This window comes from Fukomys damarensis, unplaced genomic scaffold (genome assembly GCF_012274545.1).
Source record: "Fukomys damarensis isolate Sample0158 unplaced genomic scaffold, DMR_v1.0_HiC HiC_scaffold_20, whole genome shotgun sequence".
NCBI classification, from domain to species: Eukaryota; Metazoa; Chordata; class Mammalia; order Rodentia; family Bathyergidae; genus Fukomys; species Fukomys damarensis.
This window is the reverse complement of record NW_022900932.1, coordinates 26,061,709-26,080,575: the sequence shown is the minus strand read 5'-3', so window position 1 is coordinate 26,080,575 and position 18,867 is coordinate 26,061,709. Positions and strand designations below refer to the sequence as shown.

The 18,867-nt window shown below is 34.4% G+C and overlaps 1 protein-coding gene across 3 annotated transcripts in view; it reads right to left on the bottom strand.

Moving 5' to 3' along the window:
* Nucleotides 1-18,867, bottom strand: part of Jmjd1c (jumonji domain containing 1C) — a 220,356-nt gene that overhangs the window by 75,816 nt on the left and 125,673 nt on the right. For all 3 annotated transcript variants that reach the window (XM_010641080.3, XM_010641081.3, XM_019210139.2), the window contains exon 3: nt 12,191-12,304. In XM_010641080.3, coding sequence (XP_010639382.1) covers nt 12,191-12,304 — 114 coding nt within the window. The remainder of the gene's footprint in view (nt 1-12,190; nt 12,305-18,867) is intronic.

The following is an 18,867-nucleotide window of genomic DNA, read 5'->3' as shown; positions in this document are numbered from 1 at the left end:
TTCTTAAATATATAAATTGCACAGGATGGGTTTAAATTTGCAATCCTCCTGCCACAGCCTCCCAGAGTGCTTGGATTACAGGCAAGAGAAAATGCCTGTAACTAACATAGGCAAACTCATAAAGAAAATATAACTAAGGTTATTAAGGGATGAGGAAGGTGAAATTGGAAAATGGAGAATTGTTCTTTTTCTATTCTTTCTTTTCTTTTCTTTTCTTTTTTTTTTTTTAAAGATAGGGTCTCACTCTGTAGTTCAGGCTGGCCTTGAATTGACTTTGTAGACCAGGCTGACCAGTGCAATCCTCCTGCCTCAGCCTCTCTAGTGCTGGATTACAGGTGTGTGCTACTCCCAGCAAGAATTCTTTAATGAAGTCTGGATGATAAATATTTTCTAGAAACAACAAAGGTAACTGTTGCACAACACTTTTAATATATTTCAATGTCACTGAATCTTATACTAAAATTAGTTAAAAGTTAAGTTTTACTATTTCTTAACAAATACTCAGTATTCTTCTATTCAATGAAGACAATGAGACTGAGACCAGTCAGAAAGCCAAATCAACTAAAAAGTTAAAAACTTCCTTCCTCAATTCCAAACAAACAAAACAACAACAACAAAAAACACACAACAATAGTAATAATAAACCAGAGGTTCCATTTGACCCAGCTCTTCTATTCCTCTTCTTGGTATCTTCCCGAAAGAACTAAAAGCAGCACATTATAGTTAATATATGCACACCTATGTTCATAGATATACAGCTTGTGATAACTGAATCTTAGAAACAGTCCAAATGCCCATCAACTGATGAATGGATAAAGATGCATTTTTTAATACAATGGAGTACTACTCAGCCACAAAGATACACTTGAGACATTTATAGCTAAATGGATGCACCTTGAGACTACACTTTCAAGTGAAATATATTGGACGCATGTGTAAATACTACACTGTTTCTCTGGTGTGAGAAACTGAAAGTAAATGAGGACCAAAATGTATAACAGATATTGTGAAATATGGAAAATGTTCAAATGGCTAGGGGACCTGGGGGTGGGGAGTTGAGGAAGGAAGGGAAAGAAAAAAAATAAGACAAGGAAAAAAAGCTTTTGTAAATAAGGAGGGGTTAAAGGGAGGGTAGGGAAATAGGAAAAAACAGAATCAAGATATATCATGTGCAGGTACAAATTTCTTATGATGAATGTGACTACGTATGCCTAAAATGTACCAATACACTTAATTATTAAATAATTATAAAATTATTCCTCCCTCCTTTATAACCACTGCACCTTCATAGGAAGATAAGGTTAACTTAACAATTTATATAAATGGAACATCTAATATACATTCCACTTCTTCACTTGATTTCATGTATTTAACCAATCTTCCCATTTTAATGATTTACCTCCTTTTCACTCATCCTGAGACAACTCAGGAATTACCTACTCTAAGAAAAGGGACATTTCCTTTGTATTCCTCTGACAATCAGAATGGATTCCTTATAATTCCGAGATACCTACTACTCATTGTATTTTGCCTATGTTCACATTTATTATATTTTTCTATGTTTCACTCATTAGATTATAGACACTATGAAGATGAAGCATTTGTATTCCTGAATTTAACACACTAGGTCCTGAAATACATGAAGACACAAACCCCAACCTATACTATTTATTGACTAAAAATTAGTTCTGTTAAGTTATTACTCTGAAACCTTGGGAGACATAGATTTTAGAGGCAACTCTTCTTGGTATGAGGATGACAGGGCTTCATTTTAACTTTGAATAAATCTAGTCTTGGGAACAAAACCTAAATGCAGAACAAAGAATATCAGACTGCTGAAAAAACGGAGACTATAAAACAATTTAATCTCTTGGATTGCCTACTGAGGAATAAAATGAATCTAAAAATAATGTACATATTTTAAATACAGTGTGAAGCTACTATGTGGAAAGTCTATGGAAATTGTATGGGCAATGAAATTAAGAAAAAAAGTTTTATATTTAGAAAATAAGTCATTATAAGAAAAATAAAGTGCTAAATTAAAGAAAATGATATGCAAACAGTAAATACTTCCCATTTAATGGCTCACAAAGGCAGTGTTATGCAGCAGAAATAATATCTTGAAATCTGAAGTTTGGGGTTTAGATTCTGTTTTTGCAACAACTAGTTGTGTGCAACTAGGCATCAAGTTACAACTTCCCTAAACTTCATTTTCTTTGTCTATAAACAGCTACCATATACTCTCTCCCTTCCTCTTATTTGTTCCTTCCTCTACTTTCAGCCTTTCATTCTCCTATCCTATATCTCCAGTTTTAGCAAAAATCTTAAGTATCAGATCTAACAAGTTGTTGTAAGGGGTAGGGCAGGTAGAGCTATGGACACTGACCCACTGAAATTAAATAGAAACTAGTAGTATAAGAAGCAAAACCTATGAGTAAGCAGAACAAACCAGTCTAAAGAAAAGTTGGGGGAAGGGCAAAAAAAAAAAAAGAGAGAGTATGTGACTTAGTTCCTAATTCCAGTCTCAATAAAGTACAACTATGTTTTCTTGCTATGAGTGCAGTGACACCGCCTGCTGCATTGCTATAGCTGTCTCCTTTTCAATTTTATCTGCTTTGAGTTATTTCTTGTTTTCACATTCATTAAATCTCTCAGAAAACAGCATGAAATAAATTATATGAATCTGAAAACATCACACAAAATTAAGATTAAGTTCTATTCCCCATAAAACTAACATAATTAACTAAAATAATGTTCATGAAAATATTCTGGGAATTATAAAATTTAAAAAACAAAGTATTAACATTACACCTAATTTCAAGATTTTAAATAATATGGCTATCCTTTAGTAAGACTGCAATTGGAAAAGGAATAAACACAATCATCCTCCTCTGATTGGCAAAAAGAAACTACACAATTTCTCAACAGTATACAGTGATGGCTCAGAATCTTTGGAATCTGGTGTCTACAACCATAATTTCACATATTTTAAATTCTTAGCAGTAGCCACAGAAAAATTAAAAAGAGACTGGCAGATTTTTCAGCATATGATCATAGCAGATTTGGGACCAGGAGAGAACTATTGCAGTGACTTGTGTTTTTAATCTGAGTATTGCAAAATAGCTCATTCTTGGGCCAATTTTCAGTCAAAATAACATGTTCCTGGACTCCATGGATAAATTTTCAATACACCAAGTTTTGCAATCCAACTTTACAAATGACGAATTCCTTTTCTTATGGTAATAGATAGGCACTTCATTAAATCAAATAGCCAAATTAACCATTAATTGTTTTTGAAATTAAGGCTTTATAAAATTAGGTAGATGAGTGAAAAATATTTAAATATAGAGCAAAATTACAGAATATTAAAACACAATGTATCACCTTTAAATTAAAAAAAAAAGTACAATGATTCTCTTTTAGCTGCTGGTTCTCTTTTTCTTCTCCATTTTACCATTCTGGATTCAGCTTGGCTCTACCACTGCAAGCTGTCACTTTTGACTAGAAATGGGATGTATAGCCAGCCAAGGACTAGATAACAGCTGCTTTCTGCTCCTGCCTTGTCTAGGCCACCCCAGGCTTCGCCTGTTCAGGGATGCTAATCCTACCAAGCCAGCAATCCATCAGTAGTTTATTCACAGCTGTGGCTATGATCCTTTATTTTACCTTTTTGGCCTGATGTATATGCTACAATCTCATTTTATCCCCAAATTCATTAACATGCTAATATAAAGGCAAAGCGAAATGGAAAAGGGAGATGCGTATGAAAATTCAGGGAGTGATTGGGAATGTGCTCAACTCCTGTCAAGATGTAATTCAGAAAAAGACAAGGAAAAAGAGAATAGAAAGCTCTGAGCAAATTCTGTCAATTTAAACAATCGCAGTTTTTCTAATTTTGTATAAGTTTTGATTTGCATCTAGCCTTCCCTAACTCAACAGTTCTCCCTTTTGAGATAAACCTATTCTAGGTTGAACGCCTTGTACCAGAGACTAAAATAATCAGGGCTTGCTTAGTGGCTTGCTTATATTAACAGTGGTCAAAATGGCTATTTTCCTACCTTTAACAATTTCATGTAATTAGCGCAGAATACTGGGAAGGAACTAAAGGTAATTTAATCCAACTGTTTCAGTCACAGCTTAGAGGACTTCTAGCACTTAATATTACCTCCATATGCCTCTACCCGGAGACAAAGAAAAATTATTCTGTACACCTTATCACTTAAAAGACTCTTGAGATAAAAATTACTACTAGCAGTAAATGCAGTCTCACTTTCACTGTGGAAAACAGGCATTGATTGGTTTTGTATTCTTCTTTAAATTTACAGTTTAAGAAGTAACCCTGAAATCTTACCTACATATTTTAAAAGTAGGAGGTGGGGGAGAGGAAGAACAACTACAAAAATGTTTTATATGCTGAAAATGGTTTGCATTTACAACTGAAAAAAGCACCAGCTGTAGAAAGAATGGTTAAGGGTTTTATCTATTTATTTTTTCTTTTGGTGTTTTTAGACAAGGTCTCACTATGTAGTTCAGGCTGGTACTGAACTCACTGTGTTGCCCAGGATGCCCTTCAACTATCTGAAATCCTCTTGCCTCAGCCTCCCCAGTGTTGGGATACAGGCACGAACCACCATTCCCAGTAGTAGTACAAAATAAGATAAAATATACTGAGGGGCAGACAGGAGCCAAGATATGGCTAATGCATGTGTGAATGGAGGAAAATGAGAGTTACAAATAGCCACCAAAAAAAATTAAGGCACCACAAAAAAGGAAAATAATAGCTACTTTATATAAGGCAGTTTCGAGATCTTAAGAAAGCTCTTTACTAATAATTACACTTAAACTTCCTAAAAACACTAAAGTAAAAAAACCCCTGAGGATTATTTTATAGATGAGAAAAAAATTAATTTTTTTCAAAAGTTAGTCTCTGCTGTCATATAGCTAGCAAATGGCAAAGCTAATATTTGAAAACAAATCTGCCAGAACTGACATAAAAGTCCATGCATGCTCTTTAACCATTATGCTAGACTCATTCTCTTAGACAAGACCCTAAGACCCAATTTGTTGTATTTGATGTTTATAATAATCAGCCTGCTGTTAAATGATTTTGTTACCTTCCTGCTAACAGTACTTTAGCAATTTTTCTCTTTTATCTGGTCATGTCATATGTATCTAGTATGATTAATACCAAAAAACAAACTTTTCTACTTAAGGTGATGACAGTTTACTGTTCGCTAAATATAACTGCTCTTTATTGATTATGCTGTCCCTTCTGTCTAATGTCTTCAGTAATCCCCAATCATTTACTTCTGGAAATCATTCAAATTTTATATCCTTCATAGCACTTTAAAGACCATTCCAGTCTCTAATGACTTCTACTAGATTTATATTCCTAAAGTCTTCATTATGCATTTTTGTTTTTGCTCATTAAATCAAGTCTACTTCAAAAAAACTTTAAAAAGTATATACAGTAAATTCTTGTCATTATTGGCCTTTCAATGTAATCCATGCCTGTAATCCCAGGTACTCAGAAGGCTAAGGCAGGGGCACTGCTTGAAGACATTTAAAGACTTCCTTCTGGAAAGAGATAAGTCAAGTCAGTGAAACACTTAAAAGAGTTCTAGTGTCCCCCTCCTTTGATCTCACTTTGCTCCTCAACTACTTTGTTTAGGGAAGAAGCGGTGAAAAGCTAAATTTCTATATCCTAATAGACAAACTTCCAGGGATTCTTATAAATTCCTGTTAAAACACATCATTTACTATCAAGTTCAGGCATCACTGCTCAAGACAATCTTAAAAACAACAACTATAATAACAACAAATCAACCTGGAGTGTTGAGCAGTTTCTGGAAATAAAAAAATATATATATAGTATGTGTAAAGTTAATGGTGGAGCAGGAATGATACCAGGAAGAGAACAAATCAGGAATTGTGGGGTGGAAATATTTACTAATAAATATGGTTCCGGGTTAAATTCATATTCCCACATAGGAATGTTTACAGTGTAAAAATGCTCTAAAGTGACATGTGTACTGTAAATTAGATTGAAGGTAAAGAAAAGCTTACAAAAACAGGTTAATTTCTCCTCTATATCCTCTGTGGTAGCACTATAAAAGCATGCATGCAACAGTGGACAGTTTGTTATCACTGAAAACTCTGAAAGGCTCACCATCAATGTTCCATATCAATGGTATCATGACGTTTTGTTTTGTTTTTTTTGTGACAGGGTCTCACTATGTAGTTGAGACTGACCTGGAACTCACTATGTAGCCCAGGCTGGTCTCGAACTCACAGCGATCCTCCTGCCTTAGCCTCCCGAGTGTTGTTGGGATTACAGGCATGCGCCACCATGCCCGGATTATTTATTTATTGTTTTGGCAAACTATTAGCACTGCCATTGTTAGTTCCCTGAAAAACAGATCTTCTTACAGCCTGTTAGTGAACAACTTCTTTCAAATATTTAATTTTAAAAAGTGTAATATAAATGAATCAATAAACCAATTAACTGTTCACCTTGGCTAAATGGGGGCTAATATTCACCTCACCTGCATTATTTTACCCTTGCTTTAAAGTAATTCCAAGCTAGGTGTGGTACTATCAGTGACCTCAGCATTCAGGAAACTGAGGCAGAAGGATCTTCTCAAGTTCGAGGCACAGCTGAGTTCAAAGCCAGCCTAAACTATATAGCGAGATTCTGTCTCAAAAGTAATTCCAAGCTCCTTAGGACAATGACAGAAATTTGAGAGAGGGGAAAAGAAGCCTCTTTTGCACTCTACTTAAATTCAATGTAGGCAACTTCACTACTTTTAGTAAACCAGGTATGTTGAGCAACAATTACTTTAAGGGTATTCTGATATTATATTCAATAAATTTATATAATCATGGAAAAAATATAAAAATGAATCCAAACCAAGCTAGAGTTATAGTTCAGAGATAGAGCACTTGTCTATCCTACACCATGCCCTGAAAAAGCCTTTCTATCATATCTCCAAGGGACTACAGAAATTATAGCTAAACAGATCCAGCACAATTCAGACACATTAATCAACTAGACAATGTAAGATTATGCTTTGGTTCAATTCTTTAAGCCATCTTCAGCCCAGATGCTAAGGAAATACTTTGTTCCACCATTCTCTTTCCCTTCAACTTGCAATTCACAGCACCAACAGTACAGTATCTAGTATTCAGTAAAGTAGTTCAATGGTGTATATTCCACAGAGGTACAAACATTCATCTCTAAATTTATCATCTTGCTGGGCATGGTGATGCAAACCTGTGATCCAAGCATGGAGGAGGCTGAGGCAAGAGGGTTGCCATGAATTACAGAGCCTGATGAGACTGAATTATAAAGCAAGACTCTATCTCAAAAAACTCACTATGATCCTGCGCTTCAAACTGATGGACTATTTCTTCAATTCAAAAATGATTCTACTGTGTTCTAGGAAAAATATTTCATTAGTACAATAAATGTGAATATACAATAAAATAAAAACAGGATATAATTTTAGACAAGCACATAGTTAATCATTATCCCTTGTATTATTTATTATGTTTTAAAGCAAAGATGATTGCAATCCCTAGAAAGTACTGAACTATAACTAGATCAAGTGAGATTAAGTGATGAGTCACATGTAATTTCAGGTAAGAAATAATCTCAATGAAGCATTCAACCTGAAAATAGCAAGTGTGAGCTTGGCCAGTAGTGAAATACAGGACAAGCTGATTTTAAAATTACACCAAAAGCTCAATGTTCTAACTTCTTTGTCAATCATTTTTACTTAAATCTTATCAAAAGTGCAACCCAAGGCCAGGTGCAGTAGCACATGCCCATAGTCCCAAGATAATCAGAAGGCTAAGTAAAAAGGAACACTTGACAGTCTGGAATGCTTGAGCACAGGAGTTGACCCAGGCAACAGTGAGACCTTTCTCTCAAGGAAGCAAAACAAAACAATAATCAAACGCAATGAAAAGTTTCTGAACTCTTATAATCATATTCCAAAGTAAAGCAACAATATCATTATAATAACATAACAACAACAAACTATAAAAAGGATCTTTAAGAAGCATAATTTTTTACTCCTTCCAAGCCAGTTGAAAGAAAATAGTACAAGCTGTGGAGTTCCCTCCTCTCCCTTTTCCTTTCTCCCTCTGCTTCAAAGAAAGTTAATTGCAGGTAGGCGTGATCAGAAAAAAGGAGGAAGCAGCAACAAAAATAATTCATTAGATGCCTGTAAGATCTTAGTTCAATTTCTCTTCTCACTCAATTTTTTTCTGTAATTCTGGACACTATGACCTACAGTGGTAGCACTCTGAAAACCCAAGTAGATGTGAAATCTGATCAGATCAAATAATTTCATATGGCATGTAATATTCAATGCACTGAAATCATTCAGCTAGAAAGGAGTACGATTCAAAGAAATAACCTGTAAGGACTTGAATTATTAATCCTGAGTCATCTGTTTCCTTACAATGTATCTAATATGGTATCATTATGATTTAATTTTAAAAATAGGGCTGTGTAACTATGAAAGAAACAAAAGGTGGGCCGGGGATTTAGCTCAGTGGTAGCTACTTGCCAGGCAAGTGCAAGGTCCCAAGTGTACCCGTACAAAAAAAAAAAAAAAAAAGGCAATATACTATTATAGAATAAAATGTTGAGAACTCATAGAAAAAAGGTGGTAGTTTAGAATTCTCACTGCCAAATCATTTAATTAAAGCAAGTGTCATTACTGGGAATCTACAAAATGAAAACTTACGTACTCATGATTCTAGACTGTACATACACAAAGGGAATTTCTTTTCTTTTTTAGCACTAAGTATCTAAATCAGGATCTTCTGAATGCTAGCGAAATACTCTCCTCCCAAGCTGTATGCTTACTTTTCTTTTTTTCCTTCTCTTTTGGTTTTTCGAAACAGGTTCTCACTACCTAGTCCAGCCTAACCTTGAATTCACTACTGCTATCTAGGCTGGCCTCCAACTCAAGAGCCTCCTGCCTCAGTAGGCTCATTAGCCCTGTATCATCACACTCAGCCCTCTAGTGTGTGTTGGGTGTGTATTAAGTTATTGGGAAATGAAGCAAGGTGCACTCTATTACTGAATTATACTCCAACTCTTTTTATTTGAAACAAGGTTTCATCCAGGCTGGTCATTTCTAAAGAATTTCTACCTTTTTTATCTAAGCAGTTTATAAAAGATAAACAGCACCCCAATTCAAAAGAAACTGCCTAGTGAAATTTAAAGAAGGGAGAAAAATTGGCAGCAATAAAGTTAAAAGCTTGTTCAAGTATCCTCAAAAATCCCTCTGATTTATAGAGTTGCCTTCTAATTTAATGTAATAGGTAGTTAAGACAACTGCTTAGAGAAAAGCACAGTGGAGTAAAACCTAACTGCATAAACCCTAAATTTTTTATTTTTCTTAGAATGTATCTATATTTTACAAATTAATTTAAATAAATTTGAAAATTGATTTAGCCGTCATAGGACTCTACATTAAATTTCTATTCAAATTCAAACAGACAGCTATTATTTTGTTGTAGTTCTTTGTTTTCTCCCTCCCTCCCTTCCTTTCAGGAGGCAGGCAGGGGCACCACTGGGTGCCACTAAGCTAAATCCATCTCCCCACCCCTCATCCCCACATTCTTTGTTTTCTTGAGACAGGATCTCACTATGTAGTTCAGCATGGCCTTAAACTCACCATGTAGTCCAGGCTGGCCTCAAATTCTCAGTGATCCTCCTGCCTCAGCCTTCCAAGTGCTGGGATAACAGACATGTGCCTTCATGCCCACCTAGCCTGGCAGGTATCATTTATACACTAGAGAAAATGTTTTGATATTTCTGAACTGATATTAAAAAAAAACCTAAATATAAAAATGAAGATGAATGTAGAAAGTATTTCTTATAAACCATTAGTTACATTTAAAATTTACAAGAAATTGTAAAAAGCAATTGTTCTTTGATTAATTCCTTCGGAGTTCATTTTAGGGAACACAAATGATTAAAATGTCAAATGAGGGGTTGGGGATTGAGTTTAATGGTAGAGCACTTGCTGAGCATTTAGAGGGCCTTGGGTTCTATCCTTAGCACTAAACAAACTAAACAAAATGTTAAATGAGTAATTTCACTACTGGAAAGTAATAATATCTTTCTAGGTCAGAAGTTAGTTAACCTATATCTGCTAGGAAATCAGTGTGAATAACTTATGAACAAAGTATATTCTTTCAATTATTATAACTTTAATAAACATGTATACTTTTAGGCCACCTTGCAAGAGTGCATTTGTAAAAGTAATTTCTACATAACTATTTCACTTCTCTAAATCAAATCCGAGTTGAAACTTACAAAGTGCTAATAATGTAGTTACAGAATTAAAAGCATTACAAATCAGAAGTTTCTTTTGATTTCACATGGATTTATCTATTTCACTGTAAATAACTTTTAGATATAAAGCATATTATAATATCTGTCATAAGCAAAATGACAATCACAAAAGCAAAATCCAAGGGAAAATCACCAAATCTCCACTAATATTTAATTTTTGTTATAAATATAATTTTATCCATAAACATAAGCAAAGGACAAAGCAAACAATATTTTAAAAATAGGCCATTTAAGGAAATAAGAAAACATGAAAAGAGAAAAGCAAATCTCTAGACTTCAAATTAAGAAATGTTTGTACTAAAGGAATTATCATTTTGGTAAACCTAATAGAACTAATCTAATTCACTAAATATTATACCTTCAGAATAAATCTACTCGTTAATTCAAGTTCTTGTTCTTTCCATGGAAACAATCACTCCCCCTGCCCCAAATAGTAATGAACTCAAAATGAAATAAGCATGAACTTCCTACTCTTTGGGGAGAAAAAGGCTGGTTCCTTCTTTCAATGCACTGCTGTATTACTTCAAACATATAAGTTAAAAGATGTACAAATATAAATTTCAATTCAATCTAATATCCAAACATACAAAGAAAACAAACTTGTGCTTTTTATTTATACTTTAAATAAAGTTAACAAGAACTTGACCAAACCCAGCAGACTGGCCTATAATCTGTGCTATTCTGGAGAATTAAGCAGGAGGATCACAAGTTGGAGGCCTACCTAGGATATTTGGCAGGACTTTGTCTCTGAGTAAAATTAAAAAGGCTGGAGATGGAGTCCAGTGGTAGAATACTTGCCTCGTGTAAAAGAGGCCCTGGGTTAAACCCCAGCAAAACTAAATCTAATAGTTTACTAAAAAATATTTTCCAATTAAATGTATTTACATCTAAGCTATTAAATTATTCAATTAATGACAATCTGAAAGTAAATGTTTCATTAAAAAGAAAATAAGGTGGGCATGGGGGCACACACATCATCTCAGCACTTTGGGAGGCAGGAGGATTCAGAATTTCCAGGCCAACCTGAGCTACATAGCTAGTTCTAGGAAAGCCTGGACTATGGAGTAAGACCTTGTGTGAAAGAAGTAAAAAAAATGACCTATTATGTTAAATTTTTATATATCTCACTAATCTCAATAACATTAATTGACCCCACTTTTAAAGTTTAGAGCTGGAGACAAATATAATTTATACTAATCTCCAGCCAGTTGTTTTCTAACAATACTACTTTAATGTCAAAAGTTATTTTGGTCACTTTTTTTGCTTTTGTTTGGTAGTATTGGGGAGTAAACCTAGGGCCTTTGCATTGAGCTATACCACTGCTCTTTGTTCATTTTTTGCTGTTGTTTGGAGAGAGTGTCTCATTAATTTACTAAGTTGTCCAGGACTGGCTTGCATTTTTGATCCTCCTACCTCAGCCTCCCCCAGAGTGCTGGGATTAGCAGTATGCATCACCTATTTTTATCTTTTCTATATTCCTACCTACAGAGAGAGAAGGTTGTATAGTTTATAGTGTATTCTCAATATATGTTTGTTTTTTGAGACAAGGTCTCCCTATGTAGTTCAGGCTGCCCTTAAACTTGCAGCAATCTTCTAGCTTCAGCCTCCTGAATGCTGGGATTACAGGTGTGTGCCAACACATTCAGATTTCAGTATATATTTGTTGAATGAATAAGTATTTTGCTTACCAAAATTTATTGAATTGGGCCTCAGTACAACTTAAGATTTAGGTTAAAAAATATTTAAAAAGAACAGCTGAGTATAAGTAACATTTAATAAAGTTATCTTTAAAAAGTAATCAAAATTTCTTACCTGGTAGGGCTGAAAGGCACTATCTTCAGTTAAAAAATCCAAATGCTTATCTATAAGGAATTCTACTGCAGTGACTGAGCTGGGTATATTTTTTTCAACCAGAGGTTTGAAAGTCTGTCAAAAGAAACAAAACAAAAATTTCCAATGGTTATTTTCTGGGTTGTAGCCTCAAAATATGGTGTCAGTATATCAGCCAATGTATTAGTGTTCTCATTTACATTGGTATAATCTGAAGTAATGCTTTTATACATACAGTATTTTGTGTTTACTAAAAAGGAATGACTACAAGAAATATGAAAAATATCGCAGTATATAGAGCCCTAGATTTTTATTGTTAAAAGTAATAAACATGCATATAAAATTTTCTGCATACCACTGAAAAAGAAACTCTTGAAAAAGTAGGGCCTACCGACCCTTCTTCCTCCTCTGCCCATCCCTCCCCCCTTCCTCCCTTCTTTCATTCAAAGGTGCTGGAGACAGAACTAGGGCCTCAGCACACTGAGCTATATATCCCCAGTGTATTTTTATTTTTTATTTTAATAATTTTGGACAGGGTTTCACTGAACTGATAAGCTGCCCAGGCTGGGCTGAAATTTGCTATCCTCCAGGCCTCAGCCTCCCAATGCTGGGATTATAGACATGAGCCTATGGTGAAGCCTGTTAGTATTTCTGGGTGGGGGTTACAGACCACAGACAGACAAATTATGATTTGAATTCTAATTTTTTTCTAGGTCATTCACTTTAAGTGGGATTTTAATGATCGTGAAGCTTCTGGTCTTTTAACCCCATCCCTTTATACTCTCCACCCTTGGCCTTGCCCCAGCCTTTGGCACAAATAAAAATCCAGCCACTTCAATGAAATCAGCAAGGAGGAAGAGGTCAGTGAAAACACTATACAAAACTTAGCTAGCAGTGAAGTTTCTCTCCATACATTTTTTAAAAAATGAATTCAAGGTCCTGTGGTTCTTCAAAAGACTTATATCTTTTTTAAAATTTAATTTTATTTCTTTAAAGACTATGAAGGATATTATTCATATGCTGGGATGGGGGTGAAGCAGGAAGAGGAAAGAAGGTAATTAGAATACCATGTATTTTTAAATGAATAGTAACACTTTCATAGCAGATGAAGTTCAAATAAAAACCAAGTGTGCTTGTACCCACGGTACTGTTCTAAAATCTTGCAAATAAAAAACAGAATCCCACCATCTTTTAATAAAAACATAGCAGCTTTAGTATAAAAGAATCAAAATTTGGGGCTGGGGATTTAGCTAAGTGGCACCTCACCTGCCTTGCAAGAACAAGGTCCTGAGTTCAATCCCAAGCACCACCACCAAAAAAAAAAAAAAAAAAAAAAAAAAAAAAAAAAAAAAATCAAAGTTTGGAAAACAATTAACCAATCCAGTTTAGAGATTACCTATATCACAAAGGAGACATTCCTCACTATAAGGCAATTAAGTGACCACTAGGATACAAAAAATGAAGCTGAAAGAGCAAAAATCCCCAGAGGTTCCAAAGCCACTGGGTTTGCCCTTGTATTACCTCTTAAAGAAATATAACATCTTGATAATTATGAATAGTAAACATAGCCTGAGGAAAAATGTCAACATCTTAATGGTTCTTAAGAGTTAGTTTCTATGTTTAAGAAATTCCTAAGAGGTTTTTTTTTTTCAAGGTCTGTAACTGTTTCCATCAGCAAAAACCACAAGAGAATAAAGATATTTTAAACATAACTTCTTTCTACACTATCTACACAATAAACTTATAAATAAATAAACATTATCATTCCATAGTTGAAATAACATAAAAAATTTTGGGGACCAAAGGCACAGCCTAGTGATGAAGTATATATTTAGCATGAGCAAGGCCCTACATTTGATCCCCAGAATCCTCCTACCTCCAAAAGACCTTCTTTACACTTTCTTTCAACATTTACAATTAGAAAATGTAACTACAGTAACAGCCTTCCTTCGCATGTCTCAGGCTAACCTGTATTGCATATTATCAAGTATTTTATTTGGGGGAAAAATTATATTTTCAAAATAGAAAATCCCCACATTATTTAGCTACCTTCTGACAGTGTTGTCTTCTAATATTTTTCTTTTGCTAGAAATAAAATTCTATTATTTTACTTAAGAAATGAGAAAGTTTTAAGAAATTAAAGAACATTTTACTGAGACTTAAAAATACCCTCCCCCACTATGTGAACAAATGACATGACACAGGTAATGTAAAAGAATTTAGCTGATTGTTACGGTGAAAAAATGGCTTTTCTCAGTCTGTTTAGTGTTTAGTAAACTAGAAAATATTGGCACATTCTCAAGAGGACTTTTAATCTTTGAACATTATCAGATGTTCTAATTCTTTTCAAACATGCCAGGTCAACCCAAGAAGGTTAACAAAAATGGTCCACAAAAGGTATTATCTAAGTAGCTAAAGATACAATTCAATTAAGCAGGATTTGACAAAGAAGTAAACTCCTTAGGCTAGAGTACCCCTTTCTTAGGCAAATAGTACAGGTGGTTTGCATTTCCTATGAGACTAGTAGTCATTTTATAATATGAAAAACATTCATCTGAAGAGAACCTTTTAGGACTTTCCTTTTGAAGGTAGGTCACAGTTTTAGGGGTAACTTTGAACAAGCTAACTTAAAATTTGTACTGTCAGTTCATCAGGAAAAAGATTTACTGTCTAGGTTAAAACAAAAAAAATCCAGAAGCTTTAAGGTATTTAATTGAAAGCCATTGGTCAAATTTGGCTACCAAAAATGTAAAAAACTAACTTACAATGATCAAATTTGAATACTCTTAAGGACAATGTTCTATTTCTGTTATATGAGAACTTACAATCACCTACAGAGAGAAGTCCAAAGTATTTTATGCTTCATAAAAAGGAAAAAGGCAAATGTTGAAATGTATTTCAACCACAAATGTTATAAAAAAACTAATACTTTTAATAGTACTTGTTAAATATTTCAACATGTAATAAGGGTAAAATTGAGTATGTATCTGATCCTATTTTAGGGAAAGATTTAAGGCAAACAAATGAAATTATGTAGCTAAAAATACACTATGATTTCTTAAAGTGGTAAATCAACAATGTAACCATTGTTAAATTTTTGTACATAAGTTTAGCATATTTCAAAGCTACATTATTTGCTTAAAAATAAAATGTATATAATTTAAGTGAAACCAAACGAACCCTACAGCTTTTAAACTGAATCAGTAGTAAATATTTCAGAGGTCTAGGTGCACTGGAATGTAAAGAAACTAGAACTCATGCATAACTAATTAAAGACTCTAAAGATATCCTTCTAAGAGGAACTTCCACAGCCTAAGGGGAAGCAATGAGCTACCATCTGATGAAAGTTAGAGTAGAATATGGCCCTAATCACAAAAGACTTATTCAAACGTTAAAAAAAAGTCTTTGAAAACCTAAACTAAAATTACTAATTTAAAACTGAATATTTAATTGAAACAAAACTTTGCAATTTTATTAATGAATTAAGAGGTTTTTTTTAAGGTCATTTGTTAACATTATATATACTTTAGAAAGGAGCTAAAGCCAAAATAAATATAGCTGAGAGCCTACATTTGTAGCGAGGCCTACCACGCTATAGGAAGAATGCTTAGAACAACTGTATCCTGTTTGGGGCTCCATGCTGCACCACATTCCATTCACATGAGGAACAGGCGAACAGATGAGCCTTCCCCGAAAAACATTTTTTAAAATAAATCAGCTACAGCTCTCAAATACAACTCAGCTGCTCAAACAAACCACGTTAAAGCTCGCCATTTAACATTTAACAGGAAATTCACAAAGTTCATGTCTGAAGTCTGAGTCCCTAATATTTCCAGTTAACATTTAATAATTCCTTTTAAAAGAAAAAAAAAACCCCAAGAATACTGATACAAATCCAGGTATTGGTAAATATCGAAGTAGAGAACAATCTAGGCAACACTTTATAAGTCAAGGTTTCGCCTAAAGAAGAAAAAAAAAAAAAAAAAAAAAGAATGGAGTGACTTGAAAGAACAAAGTCCAAATTCCCACCCAAGCAAGTCTATTGAAAAACATGACACTGTTAGAAAACAAGTTGGGGGTGGGGAAGAGAATAACACACCTCACAAAACAAATACCCGTTTCCCTTGAAACACTATAGTCTAATTTGAAACATTCCTGCCATAAACAAATCTAGTTTTTGAATTAACCTATGTACAGTGTTGTTAAGTTACCACAAACACAGTAAAGCTCTCTAAACAAAATAGTTTTAAAAATCTTTAAGGACGCTGAGGCTAGAACTATAAAAGGCAGTGACCGTAATTCCTAAGCCTGAGAAGCAAAATCAAGTGTAAATTAAGACAAAAGAAAAAGGAAGCAGGAAAATACAAACCGTACTTTGTTTTTGAGAATTTCAAAGTATCTTTAAATCTCCGAAGTCCAAGCCATGGATTTAAAGAAGGTCAATAAGAATAGCTGATACTTCATTTCACTCTTGAGAAGTATTTTTTTTTTTTTATCTAGCGTAAATACTCCTTTAGTCTTCAAAAATCATTGGCAAATGGTCCTCAAACCAAGCATTTCTAAGCTCACTTGCAGGCAGCAGCGTCATTGTATATAGGAAGAAAAGCCAAGACCACAGAACGAAGCAGAAGCTGTAACCTAACAAGTCTCCGAAGAGCAAATGACGATTTTCTGCCTGTTCCGGGCTCTGCCCTGGCAGTGATGAGGATTACAACTCGCTCTTTGTCATCAGCACCGTGGTGTTAACGACTAAGAAATCCTGCAGCTGAAGCACTACTGCATCCTCCGATCTAGGTCAGGATAATTTCTCTCGAGGTCACTTACATAACCAGTACGATACTCCAAATAAAGAGAATAGCCATCCATTAGCTGGAGAAAGCCTTTCCCACTATAATCTCCGTAGAAACACACTGCAGCAGCTCCCAACAGTGCAGACACCCAAATGAGAACGAGTACTTGGCTTAGGGCACACAGAGAAGGGAAGAGGCGGTGCTCTGTAAACTGTAACTAATCCTCCGTCACAGGTGCTGATGGAGTCACTTCCAGCACGAGTCACATTACTGGTGATTACTCATTTGGCTGCGGCCATAGAGACTGGCTCATAATTTTAACAACAGACAAAGACAGACTAGTGGCGAGACCAAGAGCTCAAGTTTACTGTCTCCTTCAAAAAGCAAATACAAATGCGTACAAAGTTTCTGCCTTCCAGATTTACCAAGGTTAGAAAGTGCACAAAACAATATGTAAATATCTCTCATTGGCAAACATAAAGCATAACTTTATAAAAAATACTTTCAGATAAAAGATTTTATCTTTTTAGTTTGTTTTGCCATAAAATATTTTTAAAACTCAGGAAAAAACAATTTAAAACATTTTTGGTGTAACTGTAATTGACATCAAATGACATAAGTCTCAAGACATTTAAAAATAAACTGCTTATATTTAATTTGGCATACCTAAAAATATTGATGAAACACTTTCATTACTTATACAGTTTAATCTACAGGGTTCACAGAAAAAGACCTCTGATTTGAAAGTATAAAATATTTTTCTGACGTATTTAATCTCAATTTCTTTTCTAAAAATTTTTCTCAGTACATTTTTACAGTATATAATTCTTAACTTCTATCTCAGCTACAGAGTTATGCTGTCCACTATGGTACTGGCTAACCATATGAAGCTACTGAGCATCTGAAACATGGTTACTCTGATTTGGTATCTGTATTGAATGTACAAAATACACAAAGAATATGAAAAAATTATTTAAGGATACTGCTTCCATAATAAAATATTTTGGATATATTGGGTTAAGTACGATGTAGTTAAAATTAATTTCTTTGCTCTTCACTCTCCCTATTCCTACTCCCACCCTGTATTGAGGATAACAACTGAAGTATTCACCCCTGAGATACAACCTTAGCCCTTTTTATTTATTTTGAGACCCGACCTCAACTAAATTGCTAAATTGCCCAGGAGGTGCTCTAATCTGCTATCCTTTTCCTGTCTCAGTGTCCCAGAGTGCTTGAATCATGGGAATATGCACCTCACTCTGCTTGCTTTTCTTTCTTTCTTTTTTTTTTTTTTAATGGGGATTGAACCCCAGGGCCTTCACAGAGATACATCCTCAGCCCTTTTTTATTTTTTTTTCAAGATAGTGTCTTGCCAAATTATTAAGTTGCACAAGCTTCAGTCTTACTAGTAATTCACCTGCCTCAGCCTCAGAGTGCTGCAATTATAGGACTGAGCCACTATGCCAGGCATCAATTTTTAATTTAAATACTAAAAAATTTAAAATTACACTTGTTGCTCATTTTTTATTTCTCTGTGACAGATATACTGTAATAAAGAGTTCTTTTTATAGTGAAGACTTACATGGTGATATAAGGCTAACACTCCAGCTACCCAACAAATCAAGGAAATGGAAAATAGATATGTGTGGCTGTATGAAGCAAGGCATCATGGCACACAGTTTGTAATCTCGGCATCCTGAAAGGCTGAGGCAGGAGGTTCTCAAATTTAAGCTCAGCCCGGGCAGCTCAGAGATTTAAGCAAGACTCTGTCTCAAAATTTTAAAAACTACAAAACATTAAAAAAAAAAAAAAAGGTTAGGGATGCAGCTCAGTGCAAAATTCTTGGATTCAATCTTTAGTAGCTCCCCC